The sequence below is a fragment of the Vicia villosa genome, linkage group LG3 (assembly GCF_029867415.1).
Source record: "Vicia villosa cultivar HV-30 ecotype Madison, WI linkage group LG3, Vvil1.0, whole genome shotgun sequence".
NCBI classification, from domain to species: Eukaryota; Viridiplantae; Streptophyta; class Magnoliopsida; order Fabales; family Fabaceae; genus Vicia; species Vicia villosa.
In genome coordinates this window covers 175,798,101-175,821,342 of record NC_081182.1, presented here as the reverse complement: position 1 = coordinate 175,821,342, position 23,242 = coordinate 175,798,101, and the positions used below count along the sequence as shown (strand labels likewise).

At 35.8% G+C, this 23,242-nt stretch overlaps 1 protein-coding gene across 1 annotated transcript; it reads left to right on the top strand.

Annotated features, from left to right (window-relative positions):
- The first annotated feature begins 20,106 nt into the window (after nt 1-20,106).
- On the top strand, nt 20,107-22,657 carry LOC131656943 (F-box/LRR-repeat protein At3g26922-like). The gene is made up of 5 exons (XM_058926488.1): nt 20,107-20,353; nt 20,487-20,549; nt 20,835-21,763; nt 21,916-22,123; nt 22,297-22,657. Exons 3-4 carry the CDS (start codon nt 20,876-20,878, stop codon nt 22,111-22,113), a joined length of 1,086 nt encoding a protein of 361 aa, XP_058782471.1. The 5' UTR covers nt 20,107-20,353; nt 20,487-20,549; nt 20,835-20,875; the 3' UTR covers nt 22,114-22,123; nt 22,297-22,657.
- Nucleotides 22,658-23,242: the final 585 nt, after the last annotated feature.

Sequence of the window (23,242 nt, the reverse complement as noted above, 5' to 3'; positions counted from 1 at the left end):
TAGGTGGAGGGTATAGTCATGTACAGGCGTACGTGAGAATCCTTCCGCTCAGTGGAGGTTCCTTGTTGGTAATATATGTTTAGCATGTTTCGTAGCGAAGACATTATTACTTTCATTAAACTGTAGAAGCTGAGTTGGCCGTAGAACAGATGAACTTGGCCATCAATGATGGAGCGGTGGTATTTATGTTGTGCTCTTCAATGGAAGTAAAAGGGGGAGATAACACTGGTGAGCTACGAGTAGTGAATGAGTATCCGGAAGTGTTTCCAGAAGATGTTAGTGAGTTGCCACCTGAAAGAGAAGTGGAGTTTGCTATAGAATTGATTCCTGGAACTAGTCCTGTGTCGATGGCACCGTATCGCATGTCGGCATCGGAATTGGCTGAACTGAAGAAACAGTTAGAGGAATTGTTGGAAAAGAAGTTTATTCGTCCTAGTGTGTCACCGTGGGGTGCGCCGGTACTGTTAGTTAAGAAGAAAGAAGGTTCAATGAGGCTGTGTGTTGATTATAGACAACTGAACAAAGTGACAATCAAGAATCGATATCCTTTGCCGAGGATTGATGATTTGATGGACCAGTTGGTTGGAGCTTGTGTATTTAGCAAGGTTGATTTGAGGTCTGGATATCATCAAATTCGTGTGAAGGCGGAAGATATTCAGAAGACGGCATTCCGAATGAGGTATGGACATTATGAATATTCTGTTATGCCATTTGGTGTTACTAATGCACCTGGTGTTTTCATGGAGTATATGAACAGGATATTTCACCCGTATCTTGACAAGTTCGTGGTAGTGTTCATTGACGACATTCTAATTTACTCGAAGAGTGATGAAGAACATGCAGAGCATCTAAGAATGGTATTGGAGTTATTGAAAGAGAAGAAGTTGTATGCGAAATTGTCTAAATGTGAATTCTGGTTGAAGGAAGTAAGTTTTCTTGGCCATGTAATTACGAAGGACGGTATCGCAGTGGATCCTATGAAGGTAGAAGCAGTATCTCAGTGGGAGACGCCGAAGAATGCTTCAGAGATTCGTAGTTTTCTTGGTCTGGCAGGTTACTATAGAAAGTTCATTGAAGGATTTTCGAAGTTGGCATTACCAATGACTAAGTTAACAAGAAAAGGACAAGTATTTGTATGGGATTCAGAATGTGAAAAGGGTTTTCAAGAATTGAAGAAAAGATTGACAAGTGCTCCGATCTTAATTTTGCCTAATCCAGCGAAGTCTTTTAACGTGTACTGTGATGCTTCACTGATGGGTTTAGGTGGTGTTTTGATGCAAGATAAGCAGGTAGTGGCCTATGCTTCAAGACAGTTGAAAATTCATGAGAAGAATTATCCGACTCATGATTTGGAATTGGCGGCTGTTGTGTTTGTGTTGAAGTTGTGGAGACATTATCTCTATGGTTCTCGATTTGAGGTATTCAGCGATCATAAGAGTCTGAAGTATCTCTTCGATCAGAAAGAACTTAATATGAGGCAGAGAAGATGGTTAGAATTTCTGAAAGATTATGATTTAAGGTTGAATTACCATCCTGGTAAAGCAAATGTTGTTGCTGATTCATTGAGCAGGAAGTCTTTGCATATGTCTATGCTAATGGTGCGAGAATTGGATTTAATTGAGCAATTCCGAGATTTGAGTTTGGTATGCAAAAGTACTTCTAATAGCGTCAAGTTGGGGATGTTAAAGTTGACTAATAGTATCCTTGAAGAAATTAGAAACGGACAGAAATCTGACGTTGGCTTGGTAGATAAGTTGACATTGATTAACCAAGGTCGAGGAGGTGAATTCCGAATTGACGAGAATGGTGTCATAAGGTTTGGAGACTGAGTGTGTGTACCCGATGTTGCTGAGATCAGAAAGAGTATTCTGGAAGAAGGACACCGGAGTGGATTTAGCATTCATCCTGGTGCTACTAAGATGTATCATGATTTGAAGAAATTATTTTGGTGGCTTGGAATGAAGAAGGAAATTGCTGAGTTTGTTTATGCTTGCTTAATTTGTCAGAAGTCGAAAATTGAGCATCAGAAACCGTCTGGATTGATGGAACCGTTGTTTGTTCCCGATTGGAAGTGGGATGGAATTTCTATGGACTTTGTATCTGGTTTACCTAGAACGAGCAGGAATTGTGATTCTATCTGGGTTATTGTAGACCGGTTGACGAAATCTGCTCACTTTATTCCAATAAGAATGGATTATCCGATGGAGAAGTTGGCTCAGTTGTATGCTGAGAAGATAGTGAGTTTGCATGGTGTTCCAGCTAGTATTGTGTCGGATAGAGATCCGAGATTTACTTCTAAGTTCTGGACAGGATTGCAGGAAGCCTTGGGTACTAAGTTGAGGTTGAGTTCTGCTTATCATCCGCAGACAGATGGTCAGACGGAGAGGACGATTCAATCGTTAGAGGATTTGCTACGAGCTTGTGTATTAGAGAAAGGTGGTGCTTGGGATAGTTATTTACCTTTGGTTGAGTTTACCTACAACAATAGTTATCATTCGAGTATTGGTATGGCTCCGTTTGAAGCATTGTATGGTAGGAGATGTAGAACACCTTTGTGTTGGTACGAATCTGGAGAAAATACGGTGGTTGGACCGGAGATTGTACAACAAACTACAGAAAAGATCAAGATGATTCAGGAAAAGATGAGAGCTTCTCAGAGTCGTCAGAAGAGTTACCATGACAAGAGAAGGAAGGATATTGAATTTAAGGAAGGAGATCATGTATTCATGCGAGTTACTCCGATGACTGGTATTGGGAGAGCCTTGAGGTCGAAGAAGTTAACTCCGTGTTTCATTGGTCCATTTCAGATTACTAAGAAGATTGGAAAGGTTGCTTATCAGGTTGCTTTACCGCCTGAACTCGCTAATTTGCATGATGTGTTCCACGTATCTCAGTTGAGGAAATACATTGCGGATCCGTCTCATGAGATTCAAGTAGATGATATACAGGTGCGAGATAATCTGACTGTAGAGACGTTACCTATGAGGATTGAAGATCGTAAAGTGAAGCAGTTGCGAGGTAAAGATATAGCAACGGTGAAAGTGGTTTGGGGAGGACCAGCCGGTGGAAATGTTACATGGGAGTTAGAGAGCCAGATGAAGGACTCTTACCCGGAACTTTTCGTCTAAGGTATGTTTTCGAGGACGAAAACTCTTTTAGTGGGGGAGAGTTGTAACACCCATAATTTCAGTTTATTAATTTAATTAAGATTTAAATTAAATAATTGGAATTTAGTATTTTAATCGGAAAATGATGGAATAAAGGCTATTGGGCTTATGGTGTGATGTTAGTAAAAGAGGGGTGCTATATTGGTTAGGCCTTATACTAAGTTGTGATATTTTATTTTATTTTATTTTCATAAAATAAGAAAGAAAGGAACCATTTGGGGTGAAAGGAAGAACACGTGAAAAGAAGAGAAGAGAAAGAGGCAAGAACGTGAAACCGGAAGGAGAGCATTCAAGAGATTCATCGAGGTAAGGGGGGACTCTTCCTTTTAGTATCTCTTATGTGATCTTAGGTGATAGGTAGATTGATGTATGGTTTGATTCAATTAGACATTGGGATTGTTAGGTTAGGGTGTTCTAATTTGGATTGAATTGATGATGATTGTGTGAACTATTTGGTTAATAATGCGTTAAATGATGTTTTTGTGGTGTGTAATTGAATATATGATGATTGTATGCCTGTACGTGATGTCTGGAATCGTTTTTGGGTGAAAGGGGAGTGAAATCGCAGGGTCTGTCGCAGACTTGGGGTTTGCTGAAATCGCAGGTCCGCTGAGCGGATGGGGGTCCGCTGAGCGGAGGTCCCAACGTAGTTCGCTTCTGTTTGACGTTGCTTGAGGTCCGCTGAGCGGGGGTTGGAAGGGTTTCGCTTCTGCCTTGCTCCGCTGAGCGAACCTTGCTGTGTGTGAATTTTTCCAAACTTCAAAATAACGTATCTTTTGATCCGTGTATCATTTCTTAGTGCCGTTTTGGGCGTTGTGCAAGTAATTAAATGTTTTATATGATGAACGATGAATTTTGGTATTATCCGACCTTATTTCTTTAAAACTTGATTTAATTACTTGATAAGAATTGAACAATTGTGTGCATATGAGATAGGTGTGACAATGTGTTTGATGTGATGATGAATTGGTTGTGATTTGTTATTATGATTGTGATGGATGCATGACTATTTGAATGATGTTGAAAAAATGTACATACTTATTCGGTGATGTGGTGTTGAGATGAGTTGCTCATCGTGATTTAGTGTGTTTTAAGTATGTTATATGTGTTTCATTCATTCATGTGCATTGATGTTGGATCCCGGTGAGGTTTGGATCGTTGGTGGACATATTTCCCATTGTGTGGAAATTGTGTCGGTGGGCCGTATCTCGATGAGGCGTAGATCGGTTAGGTGGATTGATTCCACGGTTTATTGGTACCACATGCATAGTGTCAGTTGTGTCATATGCATTTTGTCATAATATGATTGTATGGATTTCTGTAGTATGTGTTGTAATCTATTATTGTGTGAATTAATAATGGATGTGAATCTGAATATGTATAATTGGGTGAACGGTATATTATGATGCTTGTTGCTTATGAAATGCATAATATTTACTAATTGAGAATGAGACTCACCCTTACATGTTGTCATTTTCAGATTGAAGAGTAGCGTCATTAGTGCTTGGTGAGGATGACTCGTAGAGTTTATCCGTTTATGTTGGGTCGTGTCGGTCATGCTCTGATCTGTAACACTGGGGAACGATAGTTATAGAGTTTTTATGAAATTATCTAATTTATTTGGTGTTGGATTATGATCCCATTTCGGTTGTATTTGATGATGTTTAGTATTTCGCTGTGTTAAACATGATTGTGTTTTGGTGAATCGTTTCCTAATAAAGCATGACTTTGACCTTAGTTGATTCATTTATTTTAAATAATTGTGGCACCCTTGTGCATATGTTTTTACTCTGATTAATTTATTAAAATTTCCGCGGGGTTTAGAAGGGTGTTACAGGACTCAACTGCAATGAAAGACAACTTGCCTACAACATTTTATGAAGCAAAGAAGTTGGTGTCGAAGATGGGCTTAAGAGTAAGAAAGATTGATTGTTGCATTAATGGTTGTATTTTGTTTTACGACAATGAGTTTGGTACTCAAGATGGGTTGTTGGAGGAATGTAAGTTTTGTATGAGTCCAAGATATAAAGTTCCCAGTAGAGCCGTTAACACTAATCAAGACCGTGTAGCAGTAAAGTCCATGTTTTATCTTCCCATAAAACCAAGGTTAAAAAGAATGTTTGCTTCAATGCACAGTGCAAGTCAAATGACATGGCATCACACAAATAAAACAAGTCCAGGCACTATGCGGCATCCATTTGATGGCGAGGCATGGAAGCATTTTGATCGAATACATCCTGATTTTTCCGCAGAACCTAGAAATGTCAGGCTTGGATTATGCTCAGATGGTTTTACTCCTTATGTTCAAGCGTCGAGAAGTATGTATTCTTGTTGGCTAGTTATTGTAACCCCTTACAACCTCCCTCCTGAGATGTGCATGACAAAACCATACATGTTTTTGACGTGCGTCATTCCAGGACCTTCGAGTCCAAAAGCAGGAATTGATGTGTATTTACAACCTTTAATTGATGATTTGAAGAGATTGTGGATTGGAGAATGGACTTATGATGTATCACGTAAAGAAAACTTTACAATGCGAGCTTCCTTGATGTGGACCATAAACGACTTTCCAGCATATGGCATGTTGTCTGGTTGGGGTTCGCATGGAAAAATGGGTTGTCCGCATTGCATGGGAAACAATAAAGGGTTCACGTTGGATAAAGGTGGGAAAAGCTCTTGGTTTGACTGTCACCGCAGATTCCGACCACGAAATCACTCCTATAGAAGAAACATGACAAACTTTAAAAAAGATGTACGAGTGAAAGATTTGCCTCCGCCTCGATTGTCACCATGGGCTATATGGGAACAAGTTAGTGAGCTACCAAAATTTACAGATACTGGCAAAGAATGTCGAATTGAAGGATACGGAGTCACGCACAATTGGACAAAAAGAAGTATATTTTGGGACCTCCCGTATTGGAAAGATAAATTGTTGCGCAATAATCTAGATGTTATGCATATTGAGAAGAATTTTTTTGATAATGTATTTAACACAGTGATGGATGTGCCCTCGTCCTTCCAGCAGGCAGGAGGACCTAGCTTTCCATTCACACATACTGGTGTGCCGCCGCCCAGCTTTCCATTCGCCCATACTGGCATGCCTTCATCCTTCCAGCAGACTGGAGGATCTGGTTTTTCATATCCCATCCAGATGACTTCATCCTTCCAGCAGACGGGAGGATCCAGCAGTACACGTCTGACACAGGCTGGACGATCTCCTAGTCCACACCCCACACAGGCTGGACGATCTCCCCGTCCACGTCCGACACAGGCTGGACGATCTCCTAGTCCACGCCCCACACGGGTTGGAGGCTCACGCACCCCACATCCCACACATGTACCAGCACGTGAGGCTGATGAGGCAGTGGATGAGATAGATGGAGCTGATCTTCGAGGGAGGGATGATCCCGATGAGATTCATGTCGTTGACGGTAGATTTTGGATTCAGCCCGAAGGAAGCAAGTAAGTTTCCTATTTAAAAACTTTTATAATATGTATACATTTTCATTTTTTGTATAAATTTATATCTAACATTTTTATTTTTTGTTTCAGTTTTACGCCGAGTCGGACTGTTGCTAGGATTGTTAACTATATAATTCAGCAGATGTATAAATCAGCTTTTAAGAGCTATGGGGACGTCAAAAATAAATATGAATGGTTTAGAATGTTTAAGGTATTGTTATTTATTTAAGTTGTGCATTTAATTTATTTTTTTAGTTATGGTTATTTAAATAAAATTCTCATTATAATTACTTAACATTTTATTTTAATGTCATACAACATTATTGCAGGAGAAATGTGTGTGGGATCCGTTGAGTGAAAAAATAGTTCAGAAAGTTTTCAATACCAGATGCTCTAAAAGAATGTCTGATATGCTGCGGCGAGTAAGGGAGAATTATGAGCTTCATGGCATCCGTCCTAGCTGGATAGGCGAGGAGGTTTTTCAGGAGCTTGTTATATATTGGAGGACTCCAGAATTCCGGGCTAAATGAGAAACTTTTAAGAAGATGAGGGCATCTGAAAAGGGCGGTTGTGTCAACACAGTTAGAAGTATTAGCACCGCCGAGCATGCCCGACGATTGGTAAAAATTTTAAAATTTTTAAGTTACATCTTTATTCATAATATATTTTACTAATTATTTTTAATTATATTATTTAGGCTAAGAAGTTGGGGAGAAGACCATTGATGCCTGAGCTGATTTCGAGGACCCGGACAAGGAGATCGGGAGGTTTTGTCGACGAGCGCACGAGGATGTATCTTGTAAGTGAAATTTACGTTGTTTATTTTTTTTTAAATTAATAAAAAAATTTGTGACGTGAATTTCATGTGGCAATTGATAAATTGCCACGTGAAAATCACGTGGCAAATCATAAGTTGTGGCATGAAAATCACGTGGCAACTTTTTAATATATTTTAATTTAAAGTATGTACATATTTAATTAGTATAATTAAATATGCATGTAAATATTTAACTTAAATTTTTTTTATTGAATATGTGTGCAGGAAGAATATGATAGATTGCTTGCCATTTTTCTGGAAAATAATCCTCAATTCATGCCAGCAGAGGGGAAGCCGCTTAACGCGGATGTTGATCACTATATTTGGTGTGAGGTTATTAAAGAAAAAGGGCCTAATGGTTGCTTTTTTGGGGCTGGAAATTTGGCGTCCAGCTATAGACGTGGTGACCGTAATCTGTTTCAAAGAGTTCAGGATGGAGAGAGTGGATCGCGTCAACCAAATCTGACACAGGAACAAACTGAATTAATAAGGCAATTGGCGAGACGCGAAAATGAGGGCCAGATGGAGATGATGCGAAAGAAGCAATCTGATATGGAGGAGCAGCATGCGCGGCAGATAGAGGGCATTCTGAAGAAGCAAGCTGAGATGGAGGAGCAGATGAGACGGTTTATGCAAGGAGGTGGAAAATACAGTAATGTTCCTCCTCAAGAGCCGGAGGATGACGGAGTGGGTGATGATTTTAATCCGGATAATTATTTTCCGGATGATGATGCCTCTTAAAAACATTTTGTATTTTATTTGTTTTTAATTTATATTTATGTAAATTATTCTACATTTTAATTCATTAAAATATTAGTTTTAAATTTTTAGTTTTATTTAATTGAATTTATTATATAAAGTTTATTATATGAATTTATTTTATAAAATTTTATTATATAAATTTTATTATATAAATTATATTTTATAGATTTTATTATATAAATTTTATTTTATAGATTTTATTATATAAATTTTATTATATATAAATTTTATTATATATATTTTTTTATATAAATTTTATTATATATATTTTATTATATATAAATTAATTATATAAAACCAAATACATCCTGCGTGATAAAATTTAAAAAAAAAAGCATTTAATGTAGCGAAGTGGAAACCACGTCGCTACTTTGGTCAACATCACACTTTTCCACACCTGCCACACCTGCTCTGTGTGCAGGGAGCTGTTTCCCATGTATAATTATTGCGACGTTGGAGTCACGTCGCTACTTTCTAACGCGGTCTCCACGTCGCTACATTGTTGCCACTCGTGCTCCTGCGACGTATTTGCCCACGTCGCTATTGTTTTGTTGTGACGTGAATTTGCATGTTGCGACGTGGTATCCACGTCGCTGCAGAGCATCTTTTTTGTAGTGTTCGTCTCTAAATTGTCATATATATCTCGTTAACAATTCGTCATCATTTTGAATATCATTAATCTTTTAAAAACATATCTGAAATCTACGATATAAATAGAAAAGGACACAGACCAAATAATTTTTGCAAGCATTGCATAATCTCTTGCAGCCTGATGTGGCTTGATGCGGCTGATGCGACCGTTCCGGTATTATGATGCGGTTTTTATTGTGATTTGCAAAATGAAATAAAATAGAGATAAATGTATGTAAAATTTAGAATAAAAATAATGTCATACATCTTGTGATGTTAGAATTAAATAAATAATTATAATATACCACCAATACTTATTTTATATTTTTAAATACTTCTTTATAAATGATATTTTAAGAAGTGTTTGTATCTTGACATTTATTTGTTGTTGTCAATAATTTTAAATGGTTTTTTATGTAAAATTTGAAATTACATCATATAATTGTGCGTGTGAGAAAATAAATTGTGCATGATATACTCCATCGTACTTCAAAAAGTATCCTTGAATTTTATTAGTCATTACAAATAAAATGAGTAAAATAAATTGCCTCGGTTGAAATTTAAAAGAATTTATTGGATCATAAGTTAAAATTAAAAAATTATCCTTGAACAAACCAAAGAATGCTTTTAAGTATCATCTAATTGGGTCAATTGGTAATTGAAATTTTAATATAGCAAAATATTAATATTTTAAGAAAATTAATCAAGCATATATTGGAGAAAGAGAAGTATTTTAATATTTATCACTACATTTAAAGTATTTGCGATTTTTTTTCAAGAATTTTTAGTAAAACTGCAGTAAATAAATAATAATAATAACAATAACAATAATAATTAACTGACATAAATATACTTTAAAGTAGCAATTCACTTGTATTTAGGTTATGATAGCATATATGATATTGCTAACTTAAATTTTTAATAAAACAAAATATCAATATTTTAAGGGAAAAATTAAACATAAATTAGAGAAGAAAAAATGTTTTAACCTTGATAACTATCATTAAAAGTAGTTACTCTTTTCTGCACAAAATAAACTAAAAGAAGTATTCAAGAAATTCAAAATAAATACATAATATTGTATTAATAATTTAAAATTTTCTCTTTAAGGTGGTTGTTCATTCCACCACAAACTATTATAATGACCACCTTTAAAAAAAGATGGATAAAATATAAGAAACTCTAAACTTTTTATGCACAAAAACAAAGTCATTAAAGATTGATTTTAGAAAATATATTCAACAATTTCTTTATTAAAAGGCCGTTTGTGATAACTTAAAATTTTTACCTATAAAAAATGATAAAAATTAGCAAATAACAATAAAATTGATAATTGCAGAAATAAGAAATCAACTTTCTTTACCCAAAAGTATAGTTTACGATAATTTAAAATTTTAACTAAAAAACCTTGATAAAAAATTAACAAACAAAAGTAAAATTAAGAATTGGAAAAAAAAGAAATTAAAAAATGAAGACAAATCACAATAATAAAAAAAATAATGAAGAATAAACTTGAACAAAGAAAATCACAAAAATATTATAAATAACACATTATAACGATAGTACAAATTTGTTAGTTTAGTTGTGTTGAAAATATTATTGTAATTGAATAATCAAAGAAAGGAAATAAAAGAAGAATACATATGCAAAAAGGAAATTGTGTGGACAACTCTCGAAGGAGGAAATAATGAATAATGAATTTGCACAAAGAAAATGGTGTGGACAATTCCCATTGAGATAAATTTATACCGAAAGCAAATTGGTGGTTATTTTTTATTAGTGGTGAGTGTTATGGTTTAGTGGATTAGTTTTTTAATTAATTCTTAATTAAAAAAATGAGAGATCATAAATGGAGTTAGTGGGATGAAATTTGTGAAAATTATTGTTAATTTTAATTGAATATTATTATTTATTAAAAAATTTGGAGGGAAATTTTGGTGGGAAGAACTTCTAGGATTATAATTTAGTATGATATGATATGTCAATTAAACATATACAACCATTAAAATTGATGTAGAAGATAATAATCTAAAAATATTAAATTACTCTTGAAAAACAAACCACTGTTTTTTCGAATTGCATGCATCTCTCGCTCTTTAACACGTAGAATTTGGTTCAATGCCACAAATTCTTCAAAGCAACGATTCATTCTCTTCTAGTTTACTTCGCAAAGTATCAATATGTTGACTAATTTGGAGTCATTATCATCACTATCATCATCATTATTTTAATCGATGATGATTATTATGAAGACAGTGATAAGGATAAATCGGAATTTCTTAACAAATTTAATATTTTTTAATATAAACTAAAAGAGAATGAATCGTTGCTTTGAAGAATTTGGGGCAATGAACCAAGTTCTATGTGGTAAAGAGCGATAGATGAATTACGAGATGCATGCAATTTGAAAAACATTGATTGATCTTAGTTGGTTTTCAAATATGACTTAATTTTCAGATTATAATTTTTTAAATCAATTTAAATAAATGCATTTTCAGTGAAGAGTTAGTGAAACAAGTAATCTATATACGATATAATAAACTCAACTAAATTTTCTAAGAAACATTTATCAACAACAACAACATACAACAATATTCACAACTTTTATCAACAAAACAACAAGAAACGACAACATAACAACTCATACAATTTTCACTAACGTACCTTTTATTGAAAAGATTCGTGGAATGATCTGAACACTACAAGAAAAATGACCTTTCATGACCCTTATAGTTTGTCACTAAAAGTCAAATATTTTTAGGTACAAGTCTGCAACACTTTTAGCGACACCCTCCTTTGGCGTCAATTACAAGGGAGCGTGGTGTGATGCTAAATTTAATGTCACTGTATCTTCTAGCTACAAACAAAATTTTATCTACAGTTACTATAAGAACAAGATTTGGTTCTGCATATGGCCTTAGGTTTTGATGATAACATTACATGATATCTTAGAGAATAATTTAGTACTCTAACGGTTTCTGTATTGTGTGTAGTTTTTGCTAACATGTTCTAACTCTGAAGAAAAGGTGTGTAATGTAATTAGGTTCTGTACACAATACACTTCGACTCTGGAAGAAACCAATGTGTTTATAGATTCAGTTAAGTTCGGGAATGCTTCTATAACAACGCTTCTGATGAACGTTAGTAATAGAGCTTCTGATCGAGACTCTCATGAAATATCTTTTGGGACCTTCTCTAGCTCTAAGACAAACATGATTCTGGAAGAACAAGTTTTGAAAGTTTTGAAAACAAAGCTTTTGAAGACCAAGTGTTGAAGTTCTAAAGATAAGGTTCTGAGTGAACAAGTTCTGAAGACTTAGGCTCTAAAGTTTTAAAAGACCAAGTACTGAAGACTCAGAAGACAAGGTTCTAAGTGAAAAAGTTTCGAAGACTCTGAAGACTTAGGTTTTGGTGACTCAATGTTTTAATCCTTCTAACCATGCTTCAACATCTATTATTAGAAGCCTCTGAAGATTAGAAGATAAAAGATCAAATTTGGATTCACATGAGGAAATAATAAGTGGTATCTACTCTTTGTAAGGTGGCGCTAGGTCAGTACTACTGTACAGTATTAACTTGAAATATTCCCACTAGATTGATGAGCACTGATCCGCTGTCGCGCACGGATTAAAAACGAGTGTTTTGTAAAAACTGTAGTAACGGTAACGACAACTCGGATATCGTCTCACAAGGATTCTTAGTTATTACTAACCGATGGTAAATTGAATTAAAGGGGGGTTTAGGATTGATTTAATAATAACATAGTGAAAAATAGTTAAAATAAGTGATTATGTAAATAAGCTAAACGACAATTCTACTGATTCGGTTACCGACTTATCACTGGTTCAATAAACTTCAATCCCCTAAGCGGATTCTATTCCCCTACCGATTACAACATCAATTAACAAGCGAAATTGACATTATAAGATTTCATTCCTATTTTCCGAATAAAGCAAACGGATTAAGCACAATCACGAATTAAGCAAACGTGATTCTAACATACACACTTTAACGATTAAGCAACGATAAAGTACGATAAAAGTCAAGGAACATAAATCAATCGGTATAAATCAATAATATTCTATATAACTCGAATTAAGCAAACAAGACATATAGATTAATATCGAAAGGGAAAAGAAATTGGATTAAAGATTAAAAACCTCAAAGTATTGGAAACCGTAACCAGCAGAAATTGCCTTCGGGGATTAGTTCCTCATCATTCGTACAAAGCTTTCAAAATTATTTGGTGAAAAGTAAAAAGTGATATTCCGTTGTACGGCCAGACCTAGACTAAAGAGAAGACAAAAGGAAATTCGGGTCATAACCCAACTGGGTCAAACAAACATAACCCAGGCCCAAAACTAATGATCCAAAACTAAATAAAACTAATGCTGCAACTTCAAACGAAATTCTGGAAAATATGCGCTCCGAATCTGACTTTGACTCCAACACGAAAGTTGTAGATCTTTCTCTTAGCTTTCCGTCGATTATTAGAATGCCTCAATCGGACTCCTGGAACTCCAGTTATGATCGTTTCCGTGCAGACTGCTAAAGCTGAAAATTAAATACGAAAATCAAATAACAATAAAAATGAATTAAAATATAAAAACATAATAAAATAGAAAAATAAACAAATCAAACCATAGAAATGCCTAAGTATAAACATAAAGGAATGTGCATCAAAATGCACTGATCAAGCACCAACGTCTGCTCAACGATCTAAGATCACTGTTCAATCTCAAATTATCTGAGTTATCCTCTAAGCTCTTAATTTCTCGAACCTCGTATTCGTTTCTTTTGTGGTTCAAATAATATCTAATTATTATTATTATTATTATGGTTAAATAAGTTTTTGATCCCTATAAATATTGCAGTTTTCATTTTTAGTCTCTCCCTGCTTTTAGGCAACGGTTTTTTAAAGCCGTTGCCAAAACCATCTAAAATCGTTGCCAAAACCGAGGGAGGGACTAAAAATAAAACTGCAATAACTTATTTAACCATTATTATTATTATTATTATTATTATTATTATTATTATTATTATTTTGAATCAATAAAATATGTAGATTAATTCAAAAAGCATTAAGTACAAAGTGACCAATTGGTCCAACCTAACTACACTATCACATCATCAATTGTGCAGTATAGTCCATATATTTTTTTCCTTTGCCAACTTCTATGTATTATGGCTTCTATGATATTATTTACAATATTGTTGCTATCAAAATTATTTTCAAAACACATAACATTTCTCCAATTCCAACACTGATATATTGTCTCAGCAATAGCAATTCTCATGATCCAAACACGCTTCCCTTTCCCTTTCACTTTCTATCAATTATTGTGCCCCAGTTGGCCAATCGATCTTTGGTGGCAAGCTTCCTATGGCAGGCAAGCCAAAGACATGTCACTGCCCTAGGTCTTGCATTATTACCAGTTATGATCTCATACCAATTAACACTATCCTGTTCAGTATGCAGCAGTTTGTACACTTTCCCCATGGTGAATTTGTTGGCTGCAAAGCTATTCTCCCAATAATTCTGCACAGCATGAACTGAGCTTCTCGCTTTCATAATCCCCTTGATGATCCAAGAGGTATTCTGATTCACCTCCATAAACCACATGTTCTGGTTCTTTATGAAATATGCATGAAGCCATTTCACCCATAAACAATATTGTTTCTTGCAAATATTCCAAAGGAGTTTCTTCATGGTGATATGGTTCCACACATTCAGGTTCAAAATGTTTAAACCACCCTACTTGACCGGTTTGCTCATGCTTCTCCAAGCTACAGGGCTCTTTCTACTAGGAGAGGAGCCCCCAGTCCAAATGAAAGTCCTCATAGTTGTGTTAATATTCTGTATAACTGCCTTTGGTATAGTGAAACACTGCAGCCAGTAATTGGCAATAGAAGTGGTAACAGCTTTAACCAATTGAACTCTGCCAGCAATGCTCAAAAGTTTAGCACTCCAATGATTAATCCTGCTCAGAATTTTCTCAATCAGAGGGAGATAGTGATTCACAGTGAGCCTCTTGCTAGTAACAGGAACTCCCAGGTATCTAAAGGGGAGAGCACCTTCATTGAACCCAGTACTGGCCAGAATTTCCTGCTTTGTGTCTATATCCACATCACCAAAATAAATGTAACATTTCATAGGATTCACTACCAGCCTTGTAGAGGAATAGAAAGTGTCCATGGCTTGCATCATCACATCAATAGATTGCTTATCACCTCTGGAGAAGAGAAGGATGTCATCTGCAAAAGTGAGATGTGTTATGCCTAGCTTACCACACTTTGAATGATGTTTGAAATTAGGATTCATTTGCATCTTCTTCAGCAGTCTACTCATGTACTCCATCAAAAGTACAAAGAGGAAGGGAGATATGGGGTCTCCCTGTCTGACACCTCGTTTGGCCTGCATCAGATTTGAGTGATCACCATTTATGCTAAATCTGTATGTAACAGAGGAGACACCTTGCATGATCCAATGGACAAAAGTTTCAGGTATACCAAGCTCAAGCAGGATGGGTCTATAGTCTTTCAGATTCTTGGCATTATCTTTCTTGGGGATGAGAGTCACTAATGTGCTGTTAAAAGCCTTAGACATAATCTTGTGTCTAAACCAATAACTGATAGTATTTACCACATCTTCCTTCACAATGCTCCAACAACTCTTGTAAAATTTAGTACTCTAGCCATCCAGACCAGGAGCCTTAGCATCACCTATATCATGGAGAGCTTCATATATTTCTTGTTCACTAATAGGTTGCATCAAAAACTGTCTCTAAGTGGCAGAAAGTTGAGGACCATCTCTCATGACTCTAAGGTCAATGTGGTTCAGGGTCCTATCCTCATTTCCCATGAGTTCTCCAAAGTGCTTCAGAACTTCCTTCACAATGTCATCATTAGAAGTGAGCTCAGTACCATCATTCCTGCAGATAAACATTCTTTTATGATGAGTTTTAGCCTTCAATGTTGCATGGAAATATTGGTTATTGCCATCACCAAGCTTGATCCAATCAACTTTTGACTTTTGCCTTAAAACTTTTCCCTCTACCTCATTCCAAAGAAGAAGCTATGCAGTTTTCTCTATTATTATTATTATTATTATTATTATTATTATTATTATTATTATTATTATTACTACTAGACAAAACCTTAGAACAAGTCGATGGGTGACTCCATATCCAATGGTGAGTCCTTCTCCTGCAATTCTTTATCTGATTCGGATATTTTACTATGTAATCATAGATTGTATAAAAACTCGTATTCTGAGGTGGGGAAGAAGCTTTGGAATTCTATTTCTAAGCTAGGAGTTTCAGGGGTTGTTGAGGATAGTATGAGCATCAAATTGTTAGATGCTTTAGAGAACAAAGATAAGGCGTGTTCAGAGGGGAGGAAGAAGGCTATAGATTTGTTACCATGAATTTACTATCTTATAATATCAGAGGTGGTGGTTCTCTCTCGAAAAGGAAGAGAGTTAGTTTTCTGATCCAATCTTTCAACATAGATGTTTGTCTTTTACAAGAGACCAAATTACCGTGTTTTAGTGATATTTTTGCTAAGAATTTTTGGGGGTGGCAGTGGAGTTGAGTGGACTGCTTCAAATTCTTTAGGTGCGGTTGGAGGTATGGTTATTCTTTGGAGGAAGGATTCTTTGTCCCTTAACTATAGCTTTATTGGTAAAGGGTATGTGGGTATTAATTTCATGTGGAAAGGTGTTTGTTGTAATCTTGTGAATGTGTATGCTCCGTGTAGTGCGATGGAGAGAAGGTTAGTTTGGAGGTCCTTATTGGAGAAAAAAGTCAAGTATGGTAACGAGGAGTGGTGCGTTGTGGGATATTTTAATGAAATTATGAGAAAGGAAGAAAGAATTGGGGAAGGTTCTCCTTCTAATTCTAGAGGGATGATGGAGTTTCGTGAATTTATAGAGAATATGGAGTTGGTGGACATTCCTTGTGTTGGAGGAAAGTATACGTAGTTCAAAGATAATGGGAAGGCTATGAGTAGACTTGATAGGTTTCTAGTCTCGAGAAAGATGTTAGATATGTGGGGGGTGTTGGATCAAAGGATTGAGAAGAGAGATATTTCGAACCATGCTCCGATTCGGTTGAATTTAGGGGTGGTGGAGTGGGGGCCTAAACCATTTAAATTTAATAATGTGTGGTTCAAGCATATGGATTTCAAGTCTTTTGTTAGGGAAGAATAGGGGAAGATGTGTGTTAACGGAAGGGGAGATTTTATTTTGTTTGAGAAACTTAAACGTTTGAAAGCTCGCCTTCGTGAGTGGAATGGAATAGGGAAGTGTTCGGTTGGATAGACTTGAAAGTCAAAAAGGAGGTGGATAACATTAATGAAATGGATAATTTATTGGTGGAGTATATTAGTGACAATGTGGAGGATTTGGTTTGTAGGAGGAGGGAGGCGACAAAGGAGGTTTGGAATAACTTGCAAGTGAAAGAGAGCATGCTTAGATTAAAGTCTAGGCAATTGTGGATGCATGAGGGGGATAGAAACACAAGCTTTTTTCACAATTCCATCAAAGATAGACAAAGAAGAAACTCAATTTCTTTGTTGGAAGGGAAGAATGGTTCGGTTGAGGGTGTTGTGAACATCAAGAATGAGATTTTTGGCTATTTCGAAGATTTTTACAAAGAAGAAAATTTCAAGAGACCTATTCCGGAGGATTTTAATCTTAAGTTTTTTAGTGAGGGGGATGCCTCGTGGATTGAGAGACCTTTTTCGAAGGAAGAGATTAAGGAAGCCGTTTGGGCTTGTGATGGTAACAAGAGCCCGGGACCGGATGGGTTCTCGTTAGAATTCTTTAAAGGCAATAAGGGGATGTTGGTAGATTTGTATCGGATTTTTATGATAAGGCAAGGCTTACGAAAGGGTGTACTTCTTATTTCATAACCTTAATTCCTAAAGTGAAAAACCCTCAATCTCTTGCCGAGTTTAGACCCATTTGTCTTGTTGGAAGTTTGTATAAGATTATTTCAACACTCTTGGCGGCTAGATTAAAGTGTGTTATCGAAAATCTTGTTTCTAGTAACCAAACGACTTTTGTCCCCGGTAGAATTTTTTTGGATGGTGTTCTTGTTGTGAATGAGGTGTTGGATTATGCTAAGAGGGAGAAAAGAAGTTGTGTGGTTATTAAGGTTAATTTTGAAAAGGCCTATGATCGTGTGAGTTGGAATTTCGTGATAAATAGAAAAATAAAATAACTACTACTAACGGTCGACTGGCTATCAGTCAACACGTGTCTTCGACATGCAAGATATTCAATTGTGAGACTTCCACGCGTCCTGTGAGAACTGCCAGAAAAACTGCCTGGAACTGCCTCTTAACTTCTACTGCCTCTCGACCTCCACTTCGATTTCTGCAGCCAAAAACCCTTAAGTCTTCGCATCCTTTTGGTCTGGTCGAACGCTAAAACCTCAGACGATCTTCCTAGTCGAACAGCTTCGACTACTAAACGTTATTTGGTCGAAACGCTTCGACCCAACTAGTAGTGTAGATATTAACTTGAGGCACAATTACCAATTTAGGGCCTTTTTTACCAAATTGAGGCCCAATTGCCAATTTTGGGCCTTAGTTGCCCATTTATTTAGTAAGTCGAAATCCTAGGGTAACAACACGGTACGTCAAACCACACATTTCTTTCGTCAAATCCGAAATGCTTCGATTATTCCAATAAGCATAGTCGTGTTGATCTCTTTGCATCTGTTGCATGAGCACCATCATCTCGTTCTGCCTTGCCTATATCCTTTGGTGAAACTGAGCTTCCTCCTCATGGTTACGCAGCATCTCCCCATATATGTCATCCAGAGTGGCAAGTTGATTTCTTCTGCGGAGTTGATGCCCGGATGATGATCCTGCAATATCTTCAGGAGGTGCTTGATGTTGGTCTTGAGCTTGAGGCTATTGTTGATCCATTTCATGTTCAACTTCATCGACAATATTTGCTTCCCCTTGATTGTCTTGGATATTGACACCAGCAGCAGGTGTATTAAGGTCATAGAGCCAGTTGTTTCGGACGTATAATCTAGTGATGGAGTAATCAGGCAAGATGACGCTTTCGACTTTTCTGTTTCGCACCATAAGATTAAATCTTCCATCTTCTCTTACCTTGATGAGACAGCCAGCTCTACAGTTGTTGATATCCAAAGAAGCGAGTGGTACTGAAGGCAGGTTTTGTAACCTAGCAGCAGGTGTATCGGACGTATAATCTAGTGATGGAGTAATCAGGCAAGATGACGCTTTCGACTTTTCTGTTTCGCACCATAAGATTGAATCTTCCATCTTCTCTTACCTTGATGAGACAGCCAGCTCTACAGTTGTTGATATCCAAAGAAGCGAGTGGTACTGAAGGCAGGTTTTGTAACCTAGCCCCTAAACCAAGGTGTTGAGCAATCGCAGTGACAAGCCATCCAACGCAAAATGGTGTGTTTCCTTCTCTCGACACGAGGGATTGAATGTGGGCCATGAGAAACGTGTTGGCATTGACTCGGCCATCTGCTTGAATAACACAGTGGAAGAAGGAGTTCGAATAATAGGTGTGTGGAATTTAGAGACTTAGGATTTTGAATTGCAATTGGGAGAAGGAAGAAGCAGAATAAGGTGTTTGAAGAATGAAGTTAGGATTTTGAAATGTAATGTTGAACTCTGAAGTTGGGAGAATGAAGAAGAAGAAAGAGTGATTTGTGTTTAAAAGCATTAAAATCAAATAAAATTTGTTTTTAATTTATAAATTATTAATAAGTGAATAGAGACTGATATGCAATACTTGATACTTACTTTTAAAAATATCCACTTTAAATTTATTACACTGTGCCTGTGCCTTTGAGTTTTATTCTATTAGCTAATTAAAGTGACTTCATTAAAAAGTCAATTGTGTGACTGCACCCCAGAAGCTCTCTTTTATAAGACTCTCTTAAACTTTTAAAATTCATCAATTATTTTTTTTTCAAACATACCTCTGATTATATTACATATTTTTCGACAATATGTAATAAATACAGTTACATATACATTAACTATTTCTCTATTCTAATTCTCTGTTCTAAGAAAAAACTTGTAAAACTATATAAAATAGTTAATAAAATTATTACTTCAATAAATTTTTTTAATTTTCATAATTTACTCTATAGAGTCTTATATTTAGCGGAAGTAGTAATAAAATACTAATGATTTAGGGGAAAGATAAAATGCCAATGCAATCCAAAGGCTACTATTAGTGCTATTCATAGGACAGTTAAGAATAAATGGGAGAGGATCAAAAGGTGATTGGATCTTCCATAACAAAAATAAAAAATAAAAAATGGGGTTGTTAGATATGGAAGAGCACTTTGCGTTCTATGCTCTTATCAAGCAAACCATTTAACATCATAAATCACATAATCTTTGTTTGGCCTATTCTCCTTTATTTTACTCCTCCTATTTTTTCTCCTTCCCAAACACTCCTTAATCTTCCAGTTTGGTCGCTAATTCCATCGGATTCCAACTCGATTGGAAGGTATTTTATTCATTCATTCATTTACTTATCAAATTTTCATTGTTGTTCATGAAATTAGTTTCTTGATCAGTGATTTGCAGTTAATTATTTTGACAATTACATGATTCATTTCTATGAATCTATGATGTTTCAGGTTGTGTTGGCTGCTCACTTGTTTTGTTGGACAGGACAATTTATTGGCCATGGTGTATTTCAGGTCAATCATTGTTTCACCACTCAAAAAAATCAATCATTAAAAAAATAACTAATCTATTATAAAATGGAGATCAGGACTAAAAATCCTCTATTAAACCCTAATTGTTAACTACAATTGAGGACATTTCATCAATTAACGACGTGGTCGCTGGTGAATGTCGATAGGGAAAATATATATTCAATTATTATTGCAATTGATCGAATCAAAGACTAAGAACCAAATTTGAAAGTGAGGTGATTTTCACTTTTTCATCTAATAATTGTTTGTATTTGTTATGTGTTACAGTTTTGATTCTTGTGTGTGAATATCTTGCGAAGAAAGCGAAAATGCATATTCATGATGAAGACAGAATCAGTAACTTACCGGATTGCCTTTTACTTCACATACTCTCTTTTTTGAAGGTCGAACCCGTCGTCCAAACTTGCGTACTCTCCAAAAGATGGAACAATATTTGGAAGCATCTTCCAACCCTTAGATTCAATTCACGAGACTTCAAGAGTTTGAAAGCTTTCACCAAATTTGTGTCTATAATTTTCTCTCTACGCTGTTCCTCAACTGCGTTATCTGCTCTCCATTTTGTCCGCAGTGGTATCGTGGAGCCTCACATACTCCAGTGGATTGTGAATTACGCGATTTCACACAATGTCCGGTTATTAGATATTGATGTCAGATGTGATATTAAACAATTTCCGTCTTGTTTATTTTCATGTCAAAGTTTAACGACTCTCCATCTTTCCGTTTGCAATAGAATTTGTCGTGGGGAGAGAATATTATTTCCAAATTCAGTAAAAATGCCGGCATTAACCACTTTGTCTCTAAGGCGGTTTATCTTTTCTAGCGGCGATGATGGTCGTTGTGAACCCTTCTCCGCATTTAAAAAGTTGAATAGTTTGACCATTCGATATTGTAAAGTCGTTGATGCACAAAACCTTTGCATATCAAGTCTCACACTTGTCAATTTAACCATACAAAATTTCCCTTATGTCAATGACGATTTTCGTAAAGTCGAGCTATCTTCTCCAAGTCTCTCTATGTTTGCTTTTAGTGGTAGTCCTTGCATGGAACTATGCGGGAGCAATATTTCTTCTATTAAACACATAAACATTGACGCAAGACTGTCCGAGAACTCTGTTGATCCTCCTTCAATTCTACTAAGCACGTTGCTAAAGCTTGCTGATATCAAATCAATGACCGTCACAGCAGATACTCTTCAGGTATACCTTAATAGAATATGTTGGTTAATTAGCTTTCTAGTTCACTAGAAATTCTTTCATGCATTCTTGAAATCTTTTTCTGTCCAGGAATAATGTTTTGATATGACTTGCATTAAACTGACCACGATTCATCATCATCTTTCATTTGTTAGACGCTCTCCTTATTAAAGATGGAGTTCCCTTTTCTGTGTAATTTGAAGTCGCTTACAATTAAGATGACGCCATTTTCATATGCAACATCCGGCATACCGGCTATCAACTTTAAAGAAGGATCTTCATGCATACGTGAAGGAGTAGTTGATTATTTGCTTCAAAACTCACCTTTGGCACGAGTTTATTTTATTGAGTAGATTGCAAAAGGTAAAATGTGCACTCTACTTTTTAAAAAGAGTTTCTTTAGTTTGGTTATTTCCTTTTCTTCCCTTTGTCTACCTTGTTTTGCCGACCTCGAGTGAAAGAGTTTGTTTTGGAAAAAATATATATATCTTCACAGTCCAATGCTAATTTTTTTATATTTATTTCATGTTTTACAGTCTGGTGCACCCTTGGTGACAAATAAAGCAGATGCTGCAGCTAAATTATGAAGAAGTTGTTGAAGGGTGGGTTCTAATGGATTTTCTTAACCTTGATGATCTCTTTGACGTTCGCCTATGAAACTGCCTTTTTTTCATTGATAATTATATAATGCATGTGGTATTTTTCTGTGACTATTGTGAAAGGCTTGGCCTTGGCTTGGTTTGGCTTGGCTTGGCTTATCTCTGATGGATTGCGTAGTTCAAATAATTGTAGCATGTGTAAATGACAATTTCTTTTGAGAAAGAATGTGATGGAATGCATGAAAGAGTTATAAAAATTGGAAACTTTATAGGAATAAATAGTAGTTACTTTCAATTAGTTGAAGTGTGTCGCAAATGCATCTGTCAACTTTGGTATATAAATTTGAAAAAAAAAGCAGGTTTGGTTTTATGAATACTTTCTCAATAGAGATGCATATACTTATTGATGCAGATGGATAAACAAATTCATAAACTGAAAAATTAAAGTAATGAACCGAACTACTCCCAACTTCAATATGTATTATTCATTTACAGGTTGTTTCTGCTGTCATTCACAAGACTATTGCATATGTAGGAACTTGAGGTGACATAGCGTAGTCGTGAAAATCAATCAAATAAGAGTTTGCATGTTTTATAGGCTCTTGAGCATGAAGATAATTCATGTAACATTTGGTCCTTGTCATTCATACCTATGAAACATTTACCATGAATAGTTATAGTGTTGAGTACTTTTGAATTCTCTATTATATATTTTGCAAATTTGAAATCCCATTTGTTGCCTTCGTAACCACTAATGCAACAAGTTTTAAGCTCAGAAGGAAGACATTCTGGAACAATATCTGGATCCTCCCAACATTCACTACAAGAAATATGGCCTACGGCCACGCTAAATTCTTCCACAGCTCAAAAAATGTGGCTATAT